The sequence below is a fragment of the Bombina bombina genome, chromosome 1 (genome assembly GCF_027579735.1).
Source record: "Bombina bombina isolate aBomBom1 chromosome 1, aBomBom1.pri, whole genome shotgun sequence".
NCBI classification, from domain to species: Eukaryota; Metazoa; Chordata; class Amphibia; order Anura; family Bombinatoridae; genus Bombina; species Bombina bombina.
In genome coordinates this window covers 1157676031-1157694204 of record NC_069499.1, presented here as the reverse complement: position 1 = coordinate 1157694204, position 18174 = coordinate 1157676031, and the positions used below count along the sequence as shown (strand labels likewise).

At 41.8% G+C, this 18174-nt stretch overlaps 1 protein-coding gene across 2 annotated transcripts in view; it reads right to left on the bottom strand.

Annotated features, from left to right (window-relative positions):
* The window catches only part of NBR1 (NBR1 autophagy cargo receptor), a 357560-nt gene that overhangs the window by 249947 nt on the left and 89439 nt on the right, over positions 1-18174 (bottom strand). For both annotated transcript variants that reach the window (XM_053699587.1, XM_053699588.1), the window contains exons 9-12: positions 11874-12088; positions 10760-10909; positions 5357-5548; positions 4692-4851 (exon numbers count right to left, since the gene is read on the bottom strand). In XM_053699587.1, coding sequence (XP_053555562.1) covers positions 4692-4851; positions 5357-5548; positions 10760-10909; positions 11874-12088 — 717 coding nt within the window. The remainder of the gene's footprint in view (positions 1-4691; positions 4852-5356; positions 5549-10759; positions 10910-11873; positions 12089-18174) is intronic.

Here is an 18174-nt window from a genome sequence, read left to right as displayed (position 1 = left end):
AAGTGTAACAGGAACCTCTAAGTATTTGTCCATTTTACACAATTTCTCTGGAACCACAATAGGGTAACAATCATCCAGAGTTGCCAATACCTCCCTGAGCAACAAGCGGAGGTGTTCTAGCTTGAATTTAAAGGCTGTCATATCAGAGTCTGTCTGAGGGAGCGTCTTTCCTGAATCAGAAATCTCTCCCTCAGACAGCAAATCCCGTACCCCTAATTCAGAACATTGAGAGGGTATATTGGATACGGCTACTAAAGCGTCAGAAAGCTCAGCATTTGTTCTTAACCCAGAGCTATCACGCTTCCCTTGAAACCCAGGCAGTTTAGATAAAACCTCTGTGAGGGTAGAATTCATAACTGCTGCCATGTCTTGTAAGGTAAATGAAGTAGACGCACTAGAAGTACTTGGCGTCACTTGTGCGGGCGTTACTGGTTGTGACACTTGGGGAGAACTAGATGGCATAACCTCATTTCTTTCTGTCTAAGAATCTTCTAGCGCTACATTTTTAAGTGCTACAATATGCTCTTTAAAATTTATAGACATATCAGTACAAGAGGGACACATTCTAAGAGGGGGTTCCACAATGGCTTCTAAACATATTGAACAAGGAGTTTCCTTGATGTTAGACATGTTTAACAGGCTAGTAATGAGACAAGCAGGCTTGGAAAACACTTTAATCAATGTAAAACAACAATTTAAAAAAAAAACGGTACTGTGCCTTTAAGAGAAAAAAAAGATGTACACTTTCTGCAAAACTGCTTAAAAATGCAACAAACTCTTCAAATTTTTTACAGTATATGTAGTAAGCCTTAGTAAGGTTGCACCACTAGTAAAAGAAGAAATTAACCCCTTAATAACTAAACCAGATTGAGAAGTGTCAAAAAAACGGAAAATACACAGTCAGCACCTTGCCACAGCTCTGCTGTGGCGCCTACCTGCCCTTAGGGGTTGAATCTGAGGGAATAAAGCTTCGTTTTGGCCCCAAAATCGATTCAGGACCCTCCTGTGTTGCAGCTTGCTGTCCAGAATGAAAAAACATAATTTATGCTTACCTGATAAATGTATTTCTCTTGTGGTGTATCCAGTCCATGGATCATCCATTACTTGTGGGATATTCTCCTTCCCAACAGGAAGTTGCAAGAGGATCACCCACAGCAGAGCTGCTATATAGCTCCTCCCCTAACTGCCATATCCAGTCATTCGACCGAAAACAAGCAGAGAAAGGAGTGCAGTGGTGACTGTAGTTAAAAATTAAAAAATACCTGCCTTAAAATGACAGGGCGGGCCGTGGACTGGATACACCACAAGAGAAACAAATTTATCAGGCAAGCATAAATTATGTTTTCTCTTGTAAGGTGTATCCAGTCCACGGATCATCCATTACTTGTGGGATACCAATACCAAAGCTAAAGTACACGGATGAAGGGAGGGACAAGGCAGGTACTTAAACGGAAGGTACCACTGCCTGTAAAACCTTTCTCCCAAAAATAGCCTCCGAAGAAGCAAAAGTATCAAATTTGTAGAATTTTGAAAAAGTATGAAGCGAAGACCAAGTCGCCGCCTTGCAAATCTGTTCAACAGAAGCCTCATTTTTAAAGGCCAATGTGGAAGCCACAGCTCTAGTAGAATGAGCTGTAATCTTTTCAGGAGGCTGCTGGCCAGCAGTCTCATAGGCTAAGCGGATTATGCTTCTTAGCCAAAAAGAAAGAGAGGTTGCCGAAGCCTTTTGACCTCTCCTCTGTCCAGAGTAGACAACAAACAAAGCAGATGTTTGACGAAAATCTTTAGTAGCTTGTAAGTAAAACTTTAAAGCACGAACCACGTCCAGATTGTGTAATAGAAGGATTAGGACACAAAGACGGAACAACAATCTCTTGATTGATATTCTTATTAGATACCACCTTAGGTAAAAACCCAGGTTTGGTACGCAGAACTACCTTATCTGCATGGAAGATCAGATAAGGAGAAAAACTCGGAAACTCGGAAACTCTACGAGCCGAGGAAATAGCTACCAAAAAAAGAACTTTAAGAACCAAATTTAAGCTCCAAGGTGGAGCAATAGGTTTAAACACAGGCTTGAATCTAACTAAAGCCTGACAAAATGTCTGAACGTCTGGAACATTCGCCAGACGCTTGTGCAAAAGAATAGACAGCGCAGAAATCTGTCCCTTTAAGGAACTAGCTGACAATCCTTTTTCCAATCCTTCTTGGAGAAAAGAAAATATTCTGGGAATCCTGACCTTACTCCATGAGTAGCCCTTGGATTCACACCAATAAAGATATTTACAGTGTGTATAATAAGCTAACAGAGCATTGCACCCACTTGTAAATGGATGATTAACCCCTTAGTTAAAAAAACGGATCAAAAAAACGATAGACGTTTTTTAACAGTCACACCAACTGCCACAGCCTTGCTGTGGCCCTACCTTCCCCAACAAACGATTTTGGAAAGCCTCTGAGCCCTTTAGAGATGTCCTATAGCATTCATGGGACTCCTGGAGGAAGCTGGATGTCTCAGTCTGTAATTTTTACTGTGCAAAAAAGCGCTAAATTAGGCCCCTCTCACTCATAGTAACACAGTGGAAAGCCTCAGGAAACTGTTTCTAGGCAAATTTAAGCCAGCCATGTGGAAAAAACTAGGCCCCAATAAAGTTTTAGCACCAAAGTATATATAAAAACGTTTAAACATGCCAGCAAACGTTTTATATTTTAAATATAAAAGAGTATTACCTCAGAAAGTAAGCATGATACCAGTCGCTATTAAATCACTGTATTCAGGCTTACCTTATATAAATTTGGTATCAGCAGCATTTTTCTAGCATTCACATCTTCTAGAAAATAATTTTAACTGCACATACCTCATAGCAGGATAACCTGCACGCCATTCCCCCGCTGAAGTTACCTCTCTCTTCAGTCATGTGTGAGAACAGCAATGGATCTTAGTTACAACCTGCTAAGATCATAGAAATCACAGGCAGATTCTTCTATTTTTCTGCATGGGACAAAATAGTACAACTCCGGTAGCATTTAAAAATAACAAACTTTTTATTGAAGCAAGATAACAGCTACATTTCACCACTTTCCTCTTACTACCTCCATGCTTTTTGAGAGTTGCAAGAGAATGACTGGATATGGCAGTTAGGGGAGGAGCTATATAGCAGCTCTGCTGTGGGTGATCCTCTTGCAACTTCCTGTTGGGAAGGAGAATATCCCACAAGTAATGGATGATCCGTGGACTGGATACACCTTACAAGAGAAACAACTGCGCATCTAAGGCGAAAAATTAGGCCCCACCCACCTCTTACTCGATGTCTGTGGGGCCTTAAAGTAACACCTCAAGTATTACAAACAGCCATGTGGGATGTAAAACCTCAAAATAAGCCAAATGAACCCTCTAAATAAAAGTCCCAAAAACATTTTACCATATTTCTCAATAAAAACGTTTGCTCTATTATATAAGGGTCAACCAGCAAAGTAACTTAGCCCTTATGCAAGCTTGTAATACTACCATAAGTCTTACAGCTTAACCTTCCCCTCATGGGGATAATGTCAGCCTTTTCTTGAAATATCACAGTCTTTCTAGAAAAAAATGACTGAACATACCTCAGTGAAGCATAGCATGCAAACCGTTCCTCAACTGAAGTTTCCTGTACTCCTCAGCCTCTGTGGGAACAGCAGTGGATCTTAGTTACAAATGCTAAGATCATCATCCTCCAGGCAGAAATCTTCATCTTTTTTCTGCTTGAGAGTAAATAGTACACACCGGTACCATTTAAAATAAACTCTTGCTTGAAGAAAATAAAAACTAACATTTTGTCACCACAATCACTTTACCCTTCCTTATTGCTTAGAGCAAAGATAATGACTGGGGGGTGGAGTTAGGGGAGGAGCTATATAGACAGCTCTGCTGTGGGTGCTCTCTTTGCCACTTCCTGTTGGGAAGGAAAATATCCCACAAGTATTGGATGAATCCGTGGACTCGATACATCATGCAAGAGAAACGTAGATATTATGTCACTTATCTTTAAGTGTGATTTTTAAAGTACCTGTGTATATGTATCATATCTATATAGCCGACACAGCAGGTTCTGATATTTAAGAAGTTGTACTTTGGTATATGGTATTATGACATAGGACCTTTATACCTGACTCTGCTTGGATCTATTGCGGACGAACAAATTGGATCGAGGTTGGGTATGAAGTGACCATGCTGGGAGCGTGTGTGAGCTGCAGATGGTAGCAGTTGGTAAGACTTCCGGACAGGTCATGGTCCACACAGAGATCCAGTCAACACAAGGTATCACTGTAACCCCTCAGCGGGATCCCATTTTCTCAGTGAGAGATTAAAGAGCCAGTAAATGGAAATATTGTCACACAGCATTGATGGAGCCCAGCCCTTCTTGTTTGGTATACAAAGTATATATACACATGCTACCAATGCACAGTAAAATCAATGAAAGACTGTAGTTTTATTAGAGGTGTTTTTGATAGAAAATGTGAATTGCAAGAATAACTGAATGTACTTATTATAATGATCATTGTATTATGTACTCTAACGCTAATTGATTTTCTAGTCACTGTATGCCAAATTGAAGGACATTCAATTTACTTTTACTTTTAATTATTATGTAGGTCCAGAACTCAGTCTACATAATTCACCCAGACCTCACTTTTGAAGCATACTAATTTACCTTTGTGTCTGAGTTCCATCTTACGTTCCCAGTGTTCTTCATCCTCCAGTGTTTGATGAACCTGGTACCTGGCTGGAGATGTGTTCCATCTGGCAGATTTTCATCCACAAAAACTGCACTGAGAGTAGGAATGATCTGGGAACAGGGTTGTATTGGTATCCTGCAGAGAGAGAGAGAGAGAGAGAGACAGGTTCAAATTAGAGAAGCACAAGTAAATCACTAGCCATGTTGTATTGAAAAAAACAACAACAACAACAACTAAAGTCTGAATCACAAAGATCATGCAGCAAAAATATTTTTTTTACTATCGTGTTTAAAATGATGTGATGAACGTTTACTTGTGCGGATTCTAGTTTAGAAAGACAGGTCCAGCTTCCATGCAAGTAATTTTCAACCTAATGTGGTTCTTAAAAATGCAATTAAAACTACCAACAGCTGGTATTTGGACTCTTTAATTCCAAATACCAAATGAACATACAATGTACCTGCAAAATGCAGTTATCAAATTAATGACATTCACTCTGGAGTAACTAAATGTCCTGTACAGTTTTCACAACCATGCCATTGTCCTCACGCAAATCTTGGGTTTACCAGTAATATGCAGTGGCAGGACTCTATTTTAAACAGAAAATGCTGGTGTCAAGAGGTCGAACAGTCTTTCTTACACAAGTTGGCTGTTCTGTGGCATTTCAGTCTGCGACGTAGGAGGTGATTCTAAGGAACTCCAACTATATATTTTGCGATGCAGTTTCAGCTGCTTCTTAAGCTCCTTGACTTCTGCTTTGCGCTGCTTTTTCTCTGCCCGAAGACGTTGTTTCTCTGCTTTCAGGAATGTTTTATCCATTTGTTTCTGAAACCTTTAGAGAAACATTAAAGCTTAAAAGTTGTATGCAATCTTTAGAACATAAATCTGTTTAACATTTACACTTCTAGAGAATCAACGTCAGGAATATATTTTCAAAAAACGTAATAGGTGCTGTTTTTTTTCTTTTCTTCCTGATTCTGATATGTACTTTTTTCACAAAGATTAAAAGGAAGTACTGAAATCATAACATTTTTATTAAAGGATTTATATATGTATTTTTTATTCTATTTCTTTCACAAAGCTTAAGAGCACTGAATATTTTCATTTTATGCACTGTGAGATTATATATATATACATATATATATATATATATATATATATATATATATATATATATATATATATATATATACACACACATACATATATATATACACACATACAGGCAGAGGCAAAGGCACCACAGCCAAAGGCTTCAAATACCTCCCCCACTTCCCTCATCCCCCAGTCATTCTGCCAAGGGAACAAGTAACAGTAGGAAAAATATCAGGGTGAAAAAGGTGCCAGAAGAAAAAAAAAAAAAAAAAAAGTACTGCGCCCCATAGATAAAGCACGGGTGGGAGATGTGGACTCTTCCTGTCAGAAGAAAAGAAAATTATCAGCATAATTTAGGTTTTTCTTCTTAAACAGGAAGAGTCCACAACTGCATTCATTACTTTTGGGAAATCAATACCCAAGCTAGAGGACACTGAATGCAAACCAAGGGTGGGTACAAAAAATGCGGAGAGTAGAGGAACCCAGGGGATCTGAAGGACCATCCAAAACGGACTTAAAACAAAACTGGTCAAACTCTCTATCTACCCCCGAAAGGGAGAATAGAGGCCCCATTAGATATCCAAAAGATCAGTTAACGTAGAGCAACGCGAGGTCGCTGCAGGCCCACTGTCCAGGGAACAAACTCCCTAGGAGGACAAGTACCAGAAAATAAGTCCATAGTCAGGAGAAAACTTCACTAAGATGACCGGAAGGCCATCCTCAATCCCTGACACAGCACCATACCAACTATGGTGTTCCAGAAAACCCATGAATTCCCTCTTGTAACCTAGGCAAGACGAGACCCATCAGGTTAAGCATAGACAAGCAGAGACAGAAAAACCGTCCCAGCAGCTTAAAAAGAGCTCTCCAAGAGGGCACAGAGCCACCTATGGCAAACTCGCGATGACCTTTCCACAGGCAACAAAGCCGTCTTAAGCCATTGTGGGACTCATCCCACTGAAAAGTGCTGAAAAATCTCGACAACAGCTCTCAACCAGAAAATCCCGGAACCCAAGGAGCGATCCATCCCGGCAACACCCGCCGCTGGTAGAGAGATGGGCACTACGAGTCCCCCCCAACAAAGGTGAGGACAAATTCATAAAAGTAAACGGTCCATGCTGCAAGGAAGACTGATCCCCGACCTTCTTTCCAGGATAACGGTCCCAGCCCAAGGCTAGAGAAAGACCTTTTGCAGACAAGAGTCTCAGACCTTCATAAGAAAAAAGGATGGATCTACAAGGCATCAAAGCCCCAGAGTAGAACTCTGACCGCTACTGAAAAATTAGCATGCTACCCTGAACCATGAAAGGAACCTCATGCTCGGATCCAAGGACCCCTACACCGCAGCCTTCCATAAGAAGGAACACCCCTCAAGGGAAGAAAGCACTCTGACCCACAGCATTCCAATACCAGAAATTAATTCTGTGATACTGAGAATGCAAGAGAGGGAAAAAACCCTATGAGGAAAGAAAAATAAGAACCCACAAGCCCTTTACAGATACTGAGGTACCTCCAACTAAGGAGAACACGTAAACATCCCTTTTAGATGAGAAGAAGATTAAACAACGAAAAACAACCTACTAGAGGCCAAACCTCAGCCAATATTGTCAGCCCAGTTGGATAACAACTGGAGCCTACTAGGAAGCATCATATGTACCAGCAGACAAGTAGGGACCCGTCAGAAAACCTCAAACTGAAGCCTCAGGATGATATTAGTATCTCATAAGAGTCAGAAAACCCCCACTCCCCCCAAAAGGGAACCAAACCCTAAGGTTAAGCAGAACTGCCCATACCTTTCCCAGGCAAGACATGGTCCTAAGCCGGAGTCCTAAATAAAAACGGGAACCGACCCGAAGATCTGAAGCCCCTGAGGAACCCATAAGCTGCCCCCTATGGTTAGGAGCGCACCCAGACAGAGCCTTCCTCCATCTAAAGTCCTTAGATGTAAAGTACCTAGCAACATCCACAAACCCAAGAGTCTGAAAAGAACTCAGGACCGGTTTAGGAAAGGGCCACCAGTACCCTTGGATCACAAGGTAATCCATGCAGACAGGCCAGACGACCTGACCCCACGCTGAAAGGCTAAATGGTCAGTTTCCTGACCTCAGACAGGCGAAAAGACTGTAACTGACCCCGGACCTCCTACCCTCAAGCCCGAAGGCTAGATCTGCAATAAGATCTAGATCTTCTTATCTGTGGAAGACGACAGTCTCCAGAGATCGCTGCAGGATCGGTCTCCCGACATCCTTGAAATGGACTTTAGAAACAAAGATGTCTGAAAAAGTCGGTCACGCATCTCAAGCAATATCGCAGAAAAAAACAACTCTTATCAGAGCACACAACCTTCCTACCAGAAGTGTTGGATCTACGCCAAAGGCCCTAAACTTTGTTGTAGGATCCGAGTCCGGAATCCATAACACTAGGCCTTAAGAGATTTTTTTTTTTTTTTTTTTTTTTTAAAGCCGACATACTTATCAGCACCACGAGGGTAACATGAATCAAAGAAACAGTAGACAGCGCCCGACCAGTACCTGCCTGGTACAAGAGCACCCCAAAATCTGTCTAAGGTCCAATAAAAATCGACCTGAAGGCTCGATAATATGAACTAGAAACATAACCTCGGACTTAACCAAAGTGCGCAACTTACGAGGAAGTGCCCATACGACTACAAAATCGCAAGTATCAGTTCCAGGGAAAGAATATTCTCAACAAAAGTTGTATCAGCCATGAGCTTTATACAAATGAAAGCAAATACATCCTATCCTAAATTAAAAGTAAGGCAGCACCCGCGGGTGAACGCCCAAGGGAAAAAAAAGGTTACGCCCAACTGGACCCGCCGATCAGAAGGCCCCCTTCACCCAAGCTCAGAACTGGAACCGATACATAAAATAAAGAAAAAACAGACAAGGAGATTAGCTTCTTCCCTAACCATCTATCCAGGTTGCCATCCGGCATCTAAGGCTCAAATCCCTTGGCCCATTAGGACTGGAATCATCTAGCAACGCCAAAACATGTCTTAGTAGGACACGAAGACGTGCCTAGTAGGCCCTGGTTGACAGAACAAGGACAGTATCTTAGAAAGATTTCACTTGGGAGATACAAATGCGTCAAGGCCACAGATATGGCCATGCGGAAGCGTGCCGTAACCTCTGGAGGAAGAAGGAGTAAAGACCAAAGGGACACCTGCCTGCGTAGCAAAGGGAGTTTCTGGGGCACGTGCCTCGCAGGACCTAGCATCCTCGGGGGCTGATGGCTCAACGCACTCTGAGGACCCTGAAAAGAACGGCAATCGGAACATAACTGATGGGCATGAATAACCCAGGCCATTTCATATTCATCACAAAACTCATTCTCCGCATCGGAGATATCAGTGTCTAAAAAGTCAGAATCCTCCATCAGAGGTGCACTGTGTAAGTCATAAAATAGTGCGCAAATACGCAGATAATGTTCCGAAAAGCCATGAGCCTAAAGTATTAATACACATCAGCAGATAGAACCACATAATAAACATGATTAAAGTTCCCCCTGTTCAATAACCCCCCCTTAGGGGACATTAAACCGATTCATTATTTTAGGATAAAAGGAGTACCACTGGGACCCTACCTTTACGTTAACATCATATTCACATAATGAAGTAAAATAAAACGATCTTACCGGAGTCTACGCCGTGGAACAGGAACACGGTCCTTCAAGTGTGACAGATAGTAGCCTCACTTCTGACATGGACTTGAGTGAACAAAGGCAGGCAGCGAAACTCGTCAACGCTGATTGCCAAGGATCTGTTAATGAGTCGGGAGGGTTTCTGCATCCCCAGACTCTAACTTTCATCCATGCTCTCACTGAGAGGCTGACAGGACTGCTTAAAACGCCAGACCCATTTTGAAGAGTACTACCCTCCATAAGAGACTTATCTCAAACTTCTGACACTTCTCTGCCAACCTCCTGTCACGAAAGGCAAAGAATGACTGGGGGATGAGGGAAGTGGGGGAGGTATTTGAAGCCTTTGGCTGGGGTGTCTTTGCCTCCTCCTGGTGGCCAGGTTCTGAATTCCCAAAAGTAATGAATGCAGCTGTGGACTCTTCCTGTTTAAGAATATATATATATATATATATATATATATATACACACACACATATACACACACACACACACACACACACATGTACATACATACATAATGCCAGTTAGTTATAATATTTTATAGTATATTGTATATTTAAAGTGAATGTAAATTTTGATGCTTAAGTGCCCGGTTTTTAAAAATTCAATTAAAAACAGGGGCACTTTAATTCATCAAAATTTACATTTCACTCCTGTTGTGAAAAAACAGCAGCTCCAGCTTCCTCCACCCGTAGCAAAGCCTCTTCCGGGGTCTAAAATGAGGAATCCGGCTTCCTCCAATCACAGCATTGAATCAGACACTGATTCCCCCGGGGGGAAGCCGTGATTGTAGGATGACCTATCCATCATTTCTGACATTAGAAATGGCTTATGACGACCGGAAGAAGCTGGAGCTGCTGTCAAGTTTAAAAGGTAAGTTATTTTTCACAACCGGAGTGAAATGAAAATTTTGATGAATTAAAGTGCACCTGTTTTTAATCTAATTTTTAAAAACCGGGCACTTTACCATCAAAATTTGCATTCACTTTAAGTGCAATCTGGGAAATTATCATCTTGGTTGTTTATTTTTCAGTCTTTTAGAAAAAAAAAAAAACAAGAACCTAAAATAATCAGACTTTCACAACATTTTTTTTTAAACTACTTAAATTGGAGAGGAATAAGGAAGGAGAAAGAACATATGAAGAGTATTCACTTCCATCTATAATCAAGAATGATGTGAACATCGGCCCCAAAGCAATTGGTTTCTATGGTGAAGAAAGCCTTTAACTGCTGCTGATAGCAAGTACAGTATAAGTGCTTAGACGCACTGTATGACCCAAGGACTAACCGGACTTGCTCCATGGAAAACTGATGACTGGCGAGTTGCCCTTGTGCTCTGGGTTCTACAGGTCGGCGCATCTTCAGGAATAAGTGGTTGGGATCATGGTCACAATTCTCAGCTTCACATTGCTCACAGATACTGTACGATGGGCATGTGCTGTCAGGAAACAATACTTTTATAATTTGCCTCTCACAACATTAGACTACTGTGTCTTTATGCACAAATATAACCAGACACCTGGCCAACTTAGGCCAAGTCACAATAATTTTATTAACCTAAAGAAAAAAAGAAAGCATTTAAAATGAAAATGGGGTTAAAGTGAAGGTCAACTTCAAGCAACTGCCCCACGGCATTGGATAAACTTTGCAAAATGAGGGTGGGTTTAATTAATCAAATATATATATATATATTTCATTCATTATTTTTTAAAATGTTTACCTTTTGAGCGCTCCGACGTTAAGCAAATCTCTCTTCCGCCCGGCATTTTGTCAAATTGATTGACAGAGGAAGATTCTTAAAATAATTAATCCTTGTTCCCCCCCCCCCCCCCAACAAGGATTCGTTCTTTTAAGAATCGTCATTTGTCAATCAATTTGACAAAATGCCGGACAGGAGAGATGTGCTTAACGTCGGAGCGCTCAAAAGGTAAAGATTTAAAAAAAATAATGAAATATAAAAAAAATTGATGAATTAAACCCACCCTCATTTTGCAAAGTTTATCCAATGCCGTGGGGCAGTTGCATGAAGTTGGCCTTCACTTTAAATACGCTTTATACATTTTTTTTGTGTCGAACACAAAAGATTGCAGCCAAAATCAAGAAATATCCTCCTACCAAACCAAGGATAATTTCAGCCATCAGATTTAACAGAAAAAATACAAAATACAATTGGGTTTGGATTCCCAAAAATGATACAATTACAATAACACAGAAAAAACTGCCCCCCTTAAACATTGCTGTAAAATGTCCACTTACAGTTACTCTAACTGTCCAATACAATTAACCAATACGAAACACTGCTAATATTCTTTTTCTTTTTAAACAATTATATTACTAATTATTTTTGTCATAAACTTTAATTCTTGGAACAATCTCCACTGCAAAAGTATTTACTGGCTCACCTGCACTGATAGCGTACACCCAGTATTTGGTGTTGACAGTTACTGCAAGCTAACAGCCAATCATGTAAAGATCCAACAGAAGCTGGTCTTTCAGATTCTTGAAGGGCTACTGAGGATGAGCTGCTATCAGACATCCATTCTTGGGTCTGCACAAGCTTCTCTCTAAATGACTGGTTCACTCGTTCCACTGTTTCACGCACAATTTGTTCCTTAAACTAACAAAAAAAAAGTTAGTTATTTGCGTACTCTTCAAATAAATGGAAAATAATAAAATAATCCATAGATACTTTTTAAAATGGATTACAATACATTTTATTTATTAATAATATTAAAAATGACTGAAAAAGTAGATTAATAAACCACATTTATATGTGATTATACACCATCCCTTTTACATGTGACTAGGCGATAAGCCGGCCCAGAGGACAGTGTATGTAAAAAAAAAAAAAAAAAAAAAAAATTATGCTTACTTGATCATTTTCATTTCTTCAGATGGAAAAAGAATCCAAAGATGCATTCATTACTTTTGGGAAATAAGAAGGAGGAGGCAAAAAAACCCCAGCCAAAGGCTTAAATACTCTTCCCATTTCCCTCATTCGCCAGTCATTCTGCCAAGGAACAAGGAACAGTAGAAGAAATATCAGGGTGAAAAGGTGCCAGAAGAAGAAAAGGTAAGAGATGAAAAAAACCACAACCCAATCAAACCACGCTTCGTTGGAGCAGGGCAAAAAACCTAGATGGAAAAGGCCCCAAGGACACTGACCCGCAGATAGTCCGAAAGCCTAACTAGAGACCGCAAGCAAACTCACTGAGCCAACACTCCTCCAGGAGAACCTTTGCCCAGCGGTCAGTCCCCACAAAACCCTTACCATTACTGTACCAAAATCCCCAAAAGGGAGAGGACAAGGGTAGGCCAAAGGGATACCCAAAAAGTACAGCAAAATCCATAACGGAAAATCCCCCTTCAAAGGAAGGCCAAGTCCACAGAGACCCGAATGGATCCTGAGAACAAGGGGAGACGACGCCCAACCTACAAGGAGCAACCGGTCATCATCAAGGAGAAGAAACATCTCCCAAACATCGTGCAACAGCACCGAAAAAGACAGCCGAAGAGAAAGTCCTCAAACAGTCAGAACTCAGAGACTGAGCAAACAGAAAAATTAGAAGTAGCAAACTCAGAAAAATAAACATCTGAGTCCAGTAACATGCAGACACGGAGAAAACACTATCCGTAAGGAAGAAGCAGCCAAACAAAATAGCAGATTGCCCAACCACCAAGACAGAGGACACACTCCAGGCAATCCAGGCCGCCAAGCCTACTCACAGATCTCAAAAGGGGGAGAGGCACAGAACCTCTAATAAAAAAAAAAAAAAAAAGAAGGTCCACTGTCACCCCCAAGACCTGAGGATGAACAACAGATCTCAGATCCTACAACCATATCGTCCGGCACAAGACAAGCCCCAAGGAGCCCCGGCTATCAGTAAATCTGGCCAAGTTATAAAACAGAACAGCCAGAACAAGGGCTAAGCCCATGTACCCCGGGAAACTGGAAAACCCCGGCCAGTCCTAGGATCATAAGGTCCGGTAACATCCCACAGCGGGATCCACAAAGAGAAAACGCGGAGTAAAACCCTTGACAACCGGAAGATCAGGAAAGGAAGCCCGGGCCCCACAAATGTTTAGATTAAACATTCTTCCAGGAACATAAATCCCTCGTCTGATATAAAAAAACAAACCTCCCAGGGAAAACTCCAGAATAACCCGGATAACAAGAGCAAGAAGCCCTTGCAAGTCCTGACCCAAAAGTAAGAGACCACCCCTTGCAGGTGCCCAACACTCCAAAGAGCCAAGGCCTAAAAGGACACTAGAGATAACAGGCGTCCAAGCAACATTAACAGGATTGGGCTTGAAAAGTGCGGCTAATCCCCCTTAAGGGACACAAAGCACTGCTCATTTTATCAACCTCGAAAGGAGGAAAGGCTGAGAAGACCTCGCCAGGGATCAAACTGGCAACCCTCGGTTTGCTATACAGAGTAGCCACAGAGCCTCAGTATGCAGAGCTAGCTGTCCAGCTAGCCACAAGCTCTAGACACAAGGGGAACAGTGAGGACAAGTCACTCAAACAGAGCAACAGCAAGCCTCCACATCACCTCAGATTCGAAGTCAGAGGACAGTAAAACATAGGTTTGGATGCCACCTGGATGGCAATACCGCAACCATAAGAGTGGAAAACTACTAGGACCTCTTCTATCCCAAGAAAGAGATGCAGAGCATTCCCAGCACCGGGGAAGGACCCCTAACCGGAGCCCAAAGAGACCTCACAATCTAATGTCCCGAAAAACCAACAACCAAGTCCCGAAGGGAATCCAAGTCCCCCGAAGGTGACCCAATCCACAAGGAGAAATGGATAAGTCCAAGAAGGTCTCAATGAAGAAGAGAACCATTAAAGGAACAAGTCCAAAAAGGAAATTTATGCTTACATGATAAATGTATTTCTTTTACGATATGACGAGTCCACGGATTTCATCCTTACTTATGGGATATCGCCCCCTGGTCAGCAGGAGGAGCCAAAGAGCTCCACAGCAGAGTTGCATAAATAGCTCCTCCCTCCAACCAAGTCATTCGACCGAAGTTAGGAAGAGAAAAGAAAAGCCAAGGAGCAGAGGTGACTGAAGTTTAACAAAAATAAAAATCTGTCTTTAGAAAAAACGACAGGGTGGGCCGTGGACTCGTCATATCGTAAAAGAAATAAATTTATCAGGTAAGCATATATTTCCTTTTCTTTTACAAGATATGATGAGGCCACGGATTTCATCCTTACTTATGGGATACAATACCAAAGCTATAGGACACGGATGAAAGGGAGGGACAAGACAGAGACCTAAATGGAAGGCACCACTGTTTGAAGAACCTTTCTCCCAAAAACAGCTTCAGAAGAAGCAAAAGTATCAAATTTGTAAAATTTTGAAAAAGTATGAAGAGACGACGAAGTTGCAGCCTTGCAAATCTGTTCAACAGAAGCATAATTTTTAAAGGCCCATGTGGAAGCCGCAGCCCTAGTAGAATGAGCCGTAATTCTTTTAGGAGGCTGCTGTCCACCAGTCTCATATGCCAGACGGATGATACTCCTCAGCCAAAAAGAAAGAGAGGTAGCCGTAGCTTTCTGACCGCTACCTTTTCCAAAATAAACAATGAATAATGAAGATGATTGACGGAAATACTTAGTGGCCTGCAAGTAAAACTTCAAGGCACGGATCACGTCCAAGTTATGTAACAGACTCTCCTTCTTAGAAGAAGGATAAGGACACAATGAAGGAACCACAATTTCCTGATTAATATTCTTATTTGAAACAAACTTTGAAACACCTTATCAGAATGAAAGATAAGATAAGGCGAATCACATTGTAACGCTGAAAGCTCAGAAACTATGAGCAGAAGAAATAGCAACCAAAAATAAAACTTTCCAAGATAATAACCTAATATCTATGGAATGCATAGGTTCAAACTGAACCCCTTGAAGAACTCTAAGAACTAAATTCAAACTCCAGGGAGGAGTAATTGGTCTAAATACAGGCTTGATTCTGGTTAGAGCCTGACAAAAAGACTGAACATCTGGAACATCTGCCAAACGTTTGTGAAGCAGAATTGACAAGGCAGAAATCTGTCCCTTTAAGGAACTTGCTGATAACCCTTTCTCCAATCCTTCTTTAAGAAAAGACAGAATCCTGGGAATCCTAACTTTACTCCATGAGTAACCCTTGGATTCACACCAAAAAAAGATATTTACGCCATATCTTATGATAGATCTTTCTAGTGACAGGCTTACGTGCCTGTATTAAAGTATCAATGACCGAATCTGAGAATCCCCGCTTAGATAAGATCAAACAGTCAGCTGCAGAGAATTTAGATTTGGATGTTGGAAAGGTCCTTGAATGAGAAGGTCCTGTCTCAGAGGAAGTTTCCATGGTGGCAGAGAGGACATATTCACTAGATCCGCATACCAATTCCTGCGTGGCCACGCAGGCGCGATCAGGATTACCGAAGCTCTCTCCTGTTTGATCCGAGCAATCACACGTGAAAGGAGAGGAAACGGTGGAAACACATAAGCTAGGCTGAACAACCAAGGCACTGCCAAGGCATCTATCAGTTCGGCCTGGAGATCCCTCAACCTGGATCCGTATCTTGGAAGCTATGCATTCTGTCGAGATGCCATCAGATCCGATTCCGGTCTGCACCATTGTAGAATCAGAGAGGCAAACACCTCCGGGTGGAGTTCCCACTCCCCCGGATGAAAAGTCTGTCGACTTAAAAAAGGAAATTTATGCTTACCTAGTAAATTGATTTCTTCAACGATATGAAGAGTCCACGGATTTAATCCTTACTTGTGGGATAGTATCCTCCTGCTAAAAGGAAGTGGCAAAGAGCACCACAGCAGAGCTGTATATATAGCTCCTCCTTTCCCTCCATCCCCAGTCATTCGACCAAAGGTTTTAGGAAGAGAAAGGAAAAGCTAAAAGGTGCAGAGGTGACTGAAGTTGTAAAAAAAAAAAAAAAACAGGGAGGGCCGTGGACTCGTCGTATCGTAGAAGAAATCAATTTATCAGGTAAGCATAAATTTCCTTTTCTTCTACAAGATACGACGAGTCCACGGATTTCATCAAAGCTACAGGACACGGATGAAAGGGAGGGATAAGACAGAGACCTAAACGGAAGGCACCACTGCTTGAAGAACTTTTCTCCCAAAAACAGCCTCAGAAGAAGCAAAAGTATCAAATTTGTAATAAGTATGAAGGGACGACCAAGTCGCAGCCTTACAAATCTGTTCAACAGAAGCATCGTTTTTAAAGGCCCATGTGGAAGACACAGCCCTAGTAGAATGAGCCGTAATTCTTTCAGGAGGCTGCTGTCCAGCAGTCTCATATGCCGCAGGCGGATGATATTCCTCAGCCAAAAAGAAAGAGAGGTAGCCGTAGCTTTCTGACCCCTACACTTTCCAGAATAAACAATGAATAAAGAAGATGATTGACGTAAATCCTTAGTAGCCTGCAAGTAAAACTTCAAGGTACAGACCACGTCCAAGATATGTAACAGATGCTCCTTCTTAGAAGAAGGATTAGGACACAATGAAGGAACAACAATTTCCTTATTAATATTCTTATCTGAAACAACCTTAGGAAGAAATCCAGGTTTGGTACGTAAAACCACCTTATCAGAATGAAATATAAGATAAGGTGAATCACATTGTAATGCTGAAAGCTCAGAAACTCTTCGAGCAGAAGAAATAGCAACTAAAAACAGAACTTTCCAAGATAACAATTTAATATCTATGGAATGCATGGGTTCAAACAGAACCCCTTGAAGAACTCTAAGAACTAAAATCAAACTCCAGGGAGGAGTAAATTGGTCTAAATACAGGCTTAATTCTAGTTAGAGCCTGACAAAAAGACTGAACATCTGGCAAATCTGCCAAACGTTTGTGAAGCAGAATTGACAAAGCAGAAATTTGTCCCTTTAAGGAATTTGCTGATAACCCTTTCTCCAATCCTTCTTGGAGAAAAGACAGAATCCTGGGAATCCTAACTTTACTCCATGGCCCCAATTTATCAAAGGGCTTGCGGACCTGATCCGACACTGCGGATCAGGTCCGCAAGACTTTGCTAAATGCGGAGAGCAATACGCTCTCCGCATTTAACATTGCACCAGCAGCTCACAAGAGCTGCTGGTGCAACGCCGCCCCCTGCTGACTTGCGGCCAATCGGCCGCCAGCAGGGAGGTGTCAATCAACCCGATCGTATTCGATAGGGTTGATTTCTGGCGATTCCTGTCCGCCTTCTCAGAGCAGGCGGATAGGGTTATGGAGAAGCGGTCGTTAGACCGCTGCTTCACGAGTTGTGTTTCTGGCGAGTCTGAAGACTCGCCAGAAACACGGCCCTTCAAGCTCCGTACAGAGCTTGATAAATGGGCCTGCATGAGTAACCCTTAGATTCACACAAATAAAGATATTTACGCCATATCTTATTATAGATTTTTCTAGTGACAAGCTTACGAGCCTGTATCAAAGTATCGATGACCGAATCAGAGAATCCTCTCTTAGATAAAATCAAGCGTCCAATCTCCAAGCAGTCAGCTGCAGAGAATGTAGATTTGGATGCAGGAAAGTACCTTGAATGAGCAGGTCCTGTCTCAATGGAAGTTTCCACGGTGGCAGAGAGGACATGTCCACTAGATCCGCATACCAAGTCCTGCATGGCCACGCAGGCGCTATCAGGATTATTAAAGCTCTCTCCTGTTTGATCCGAG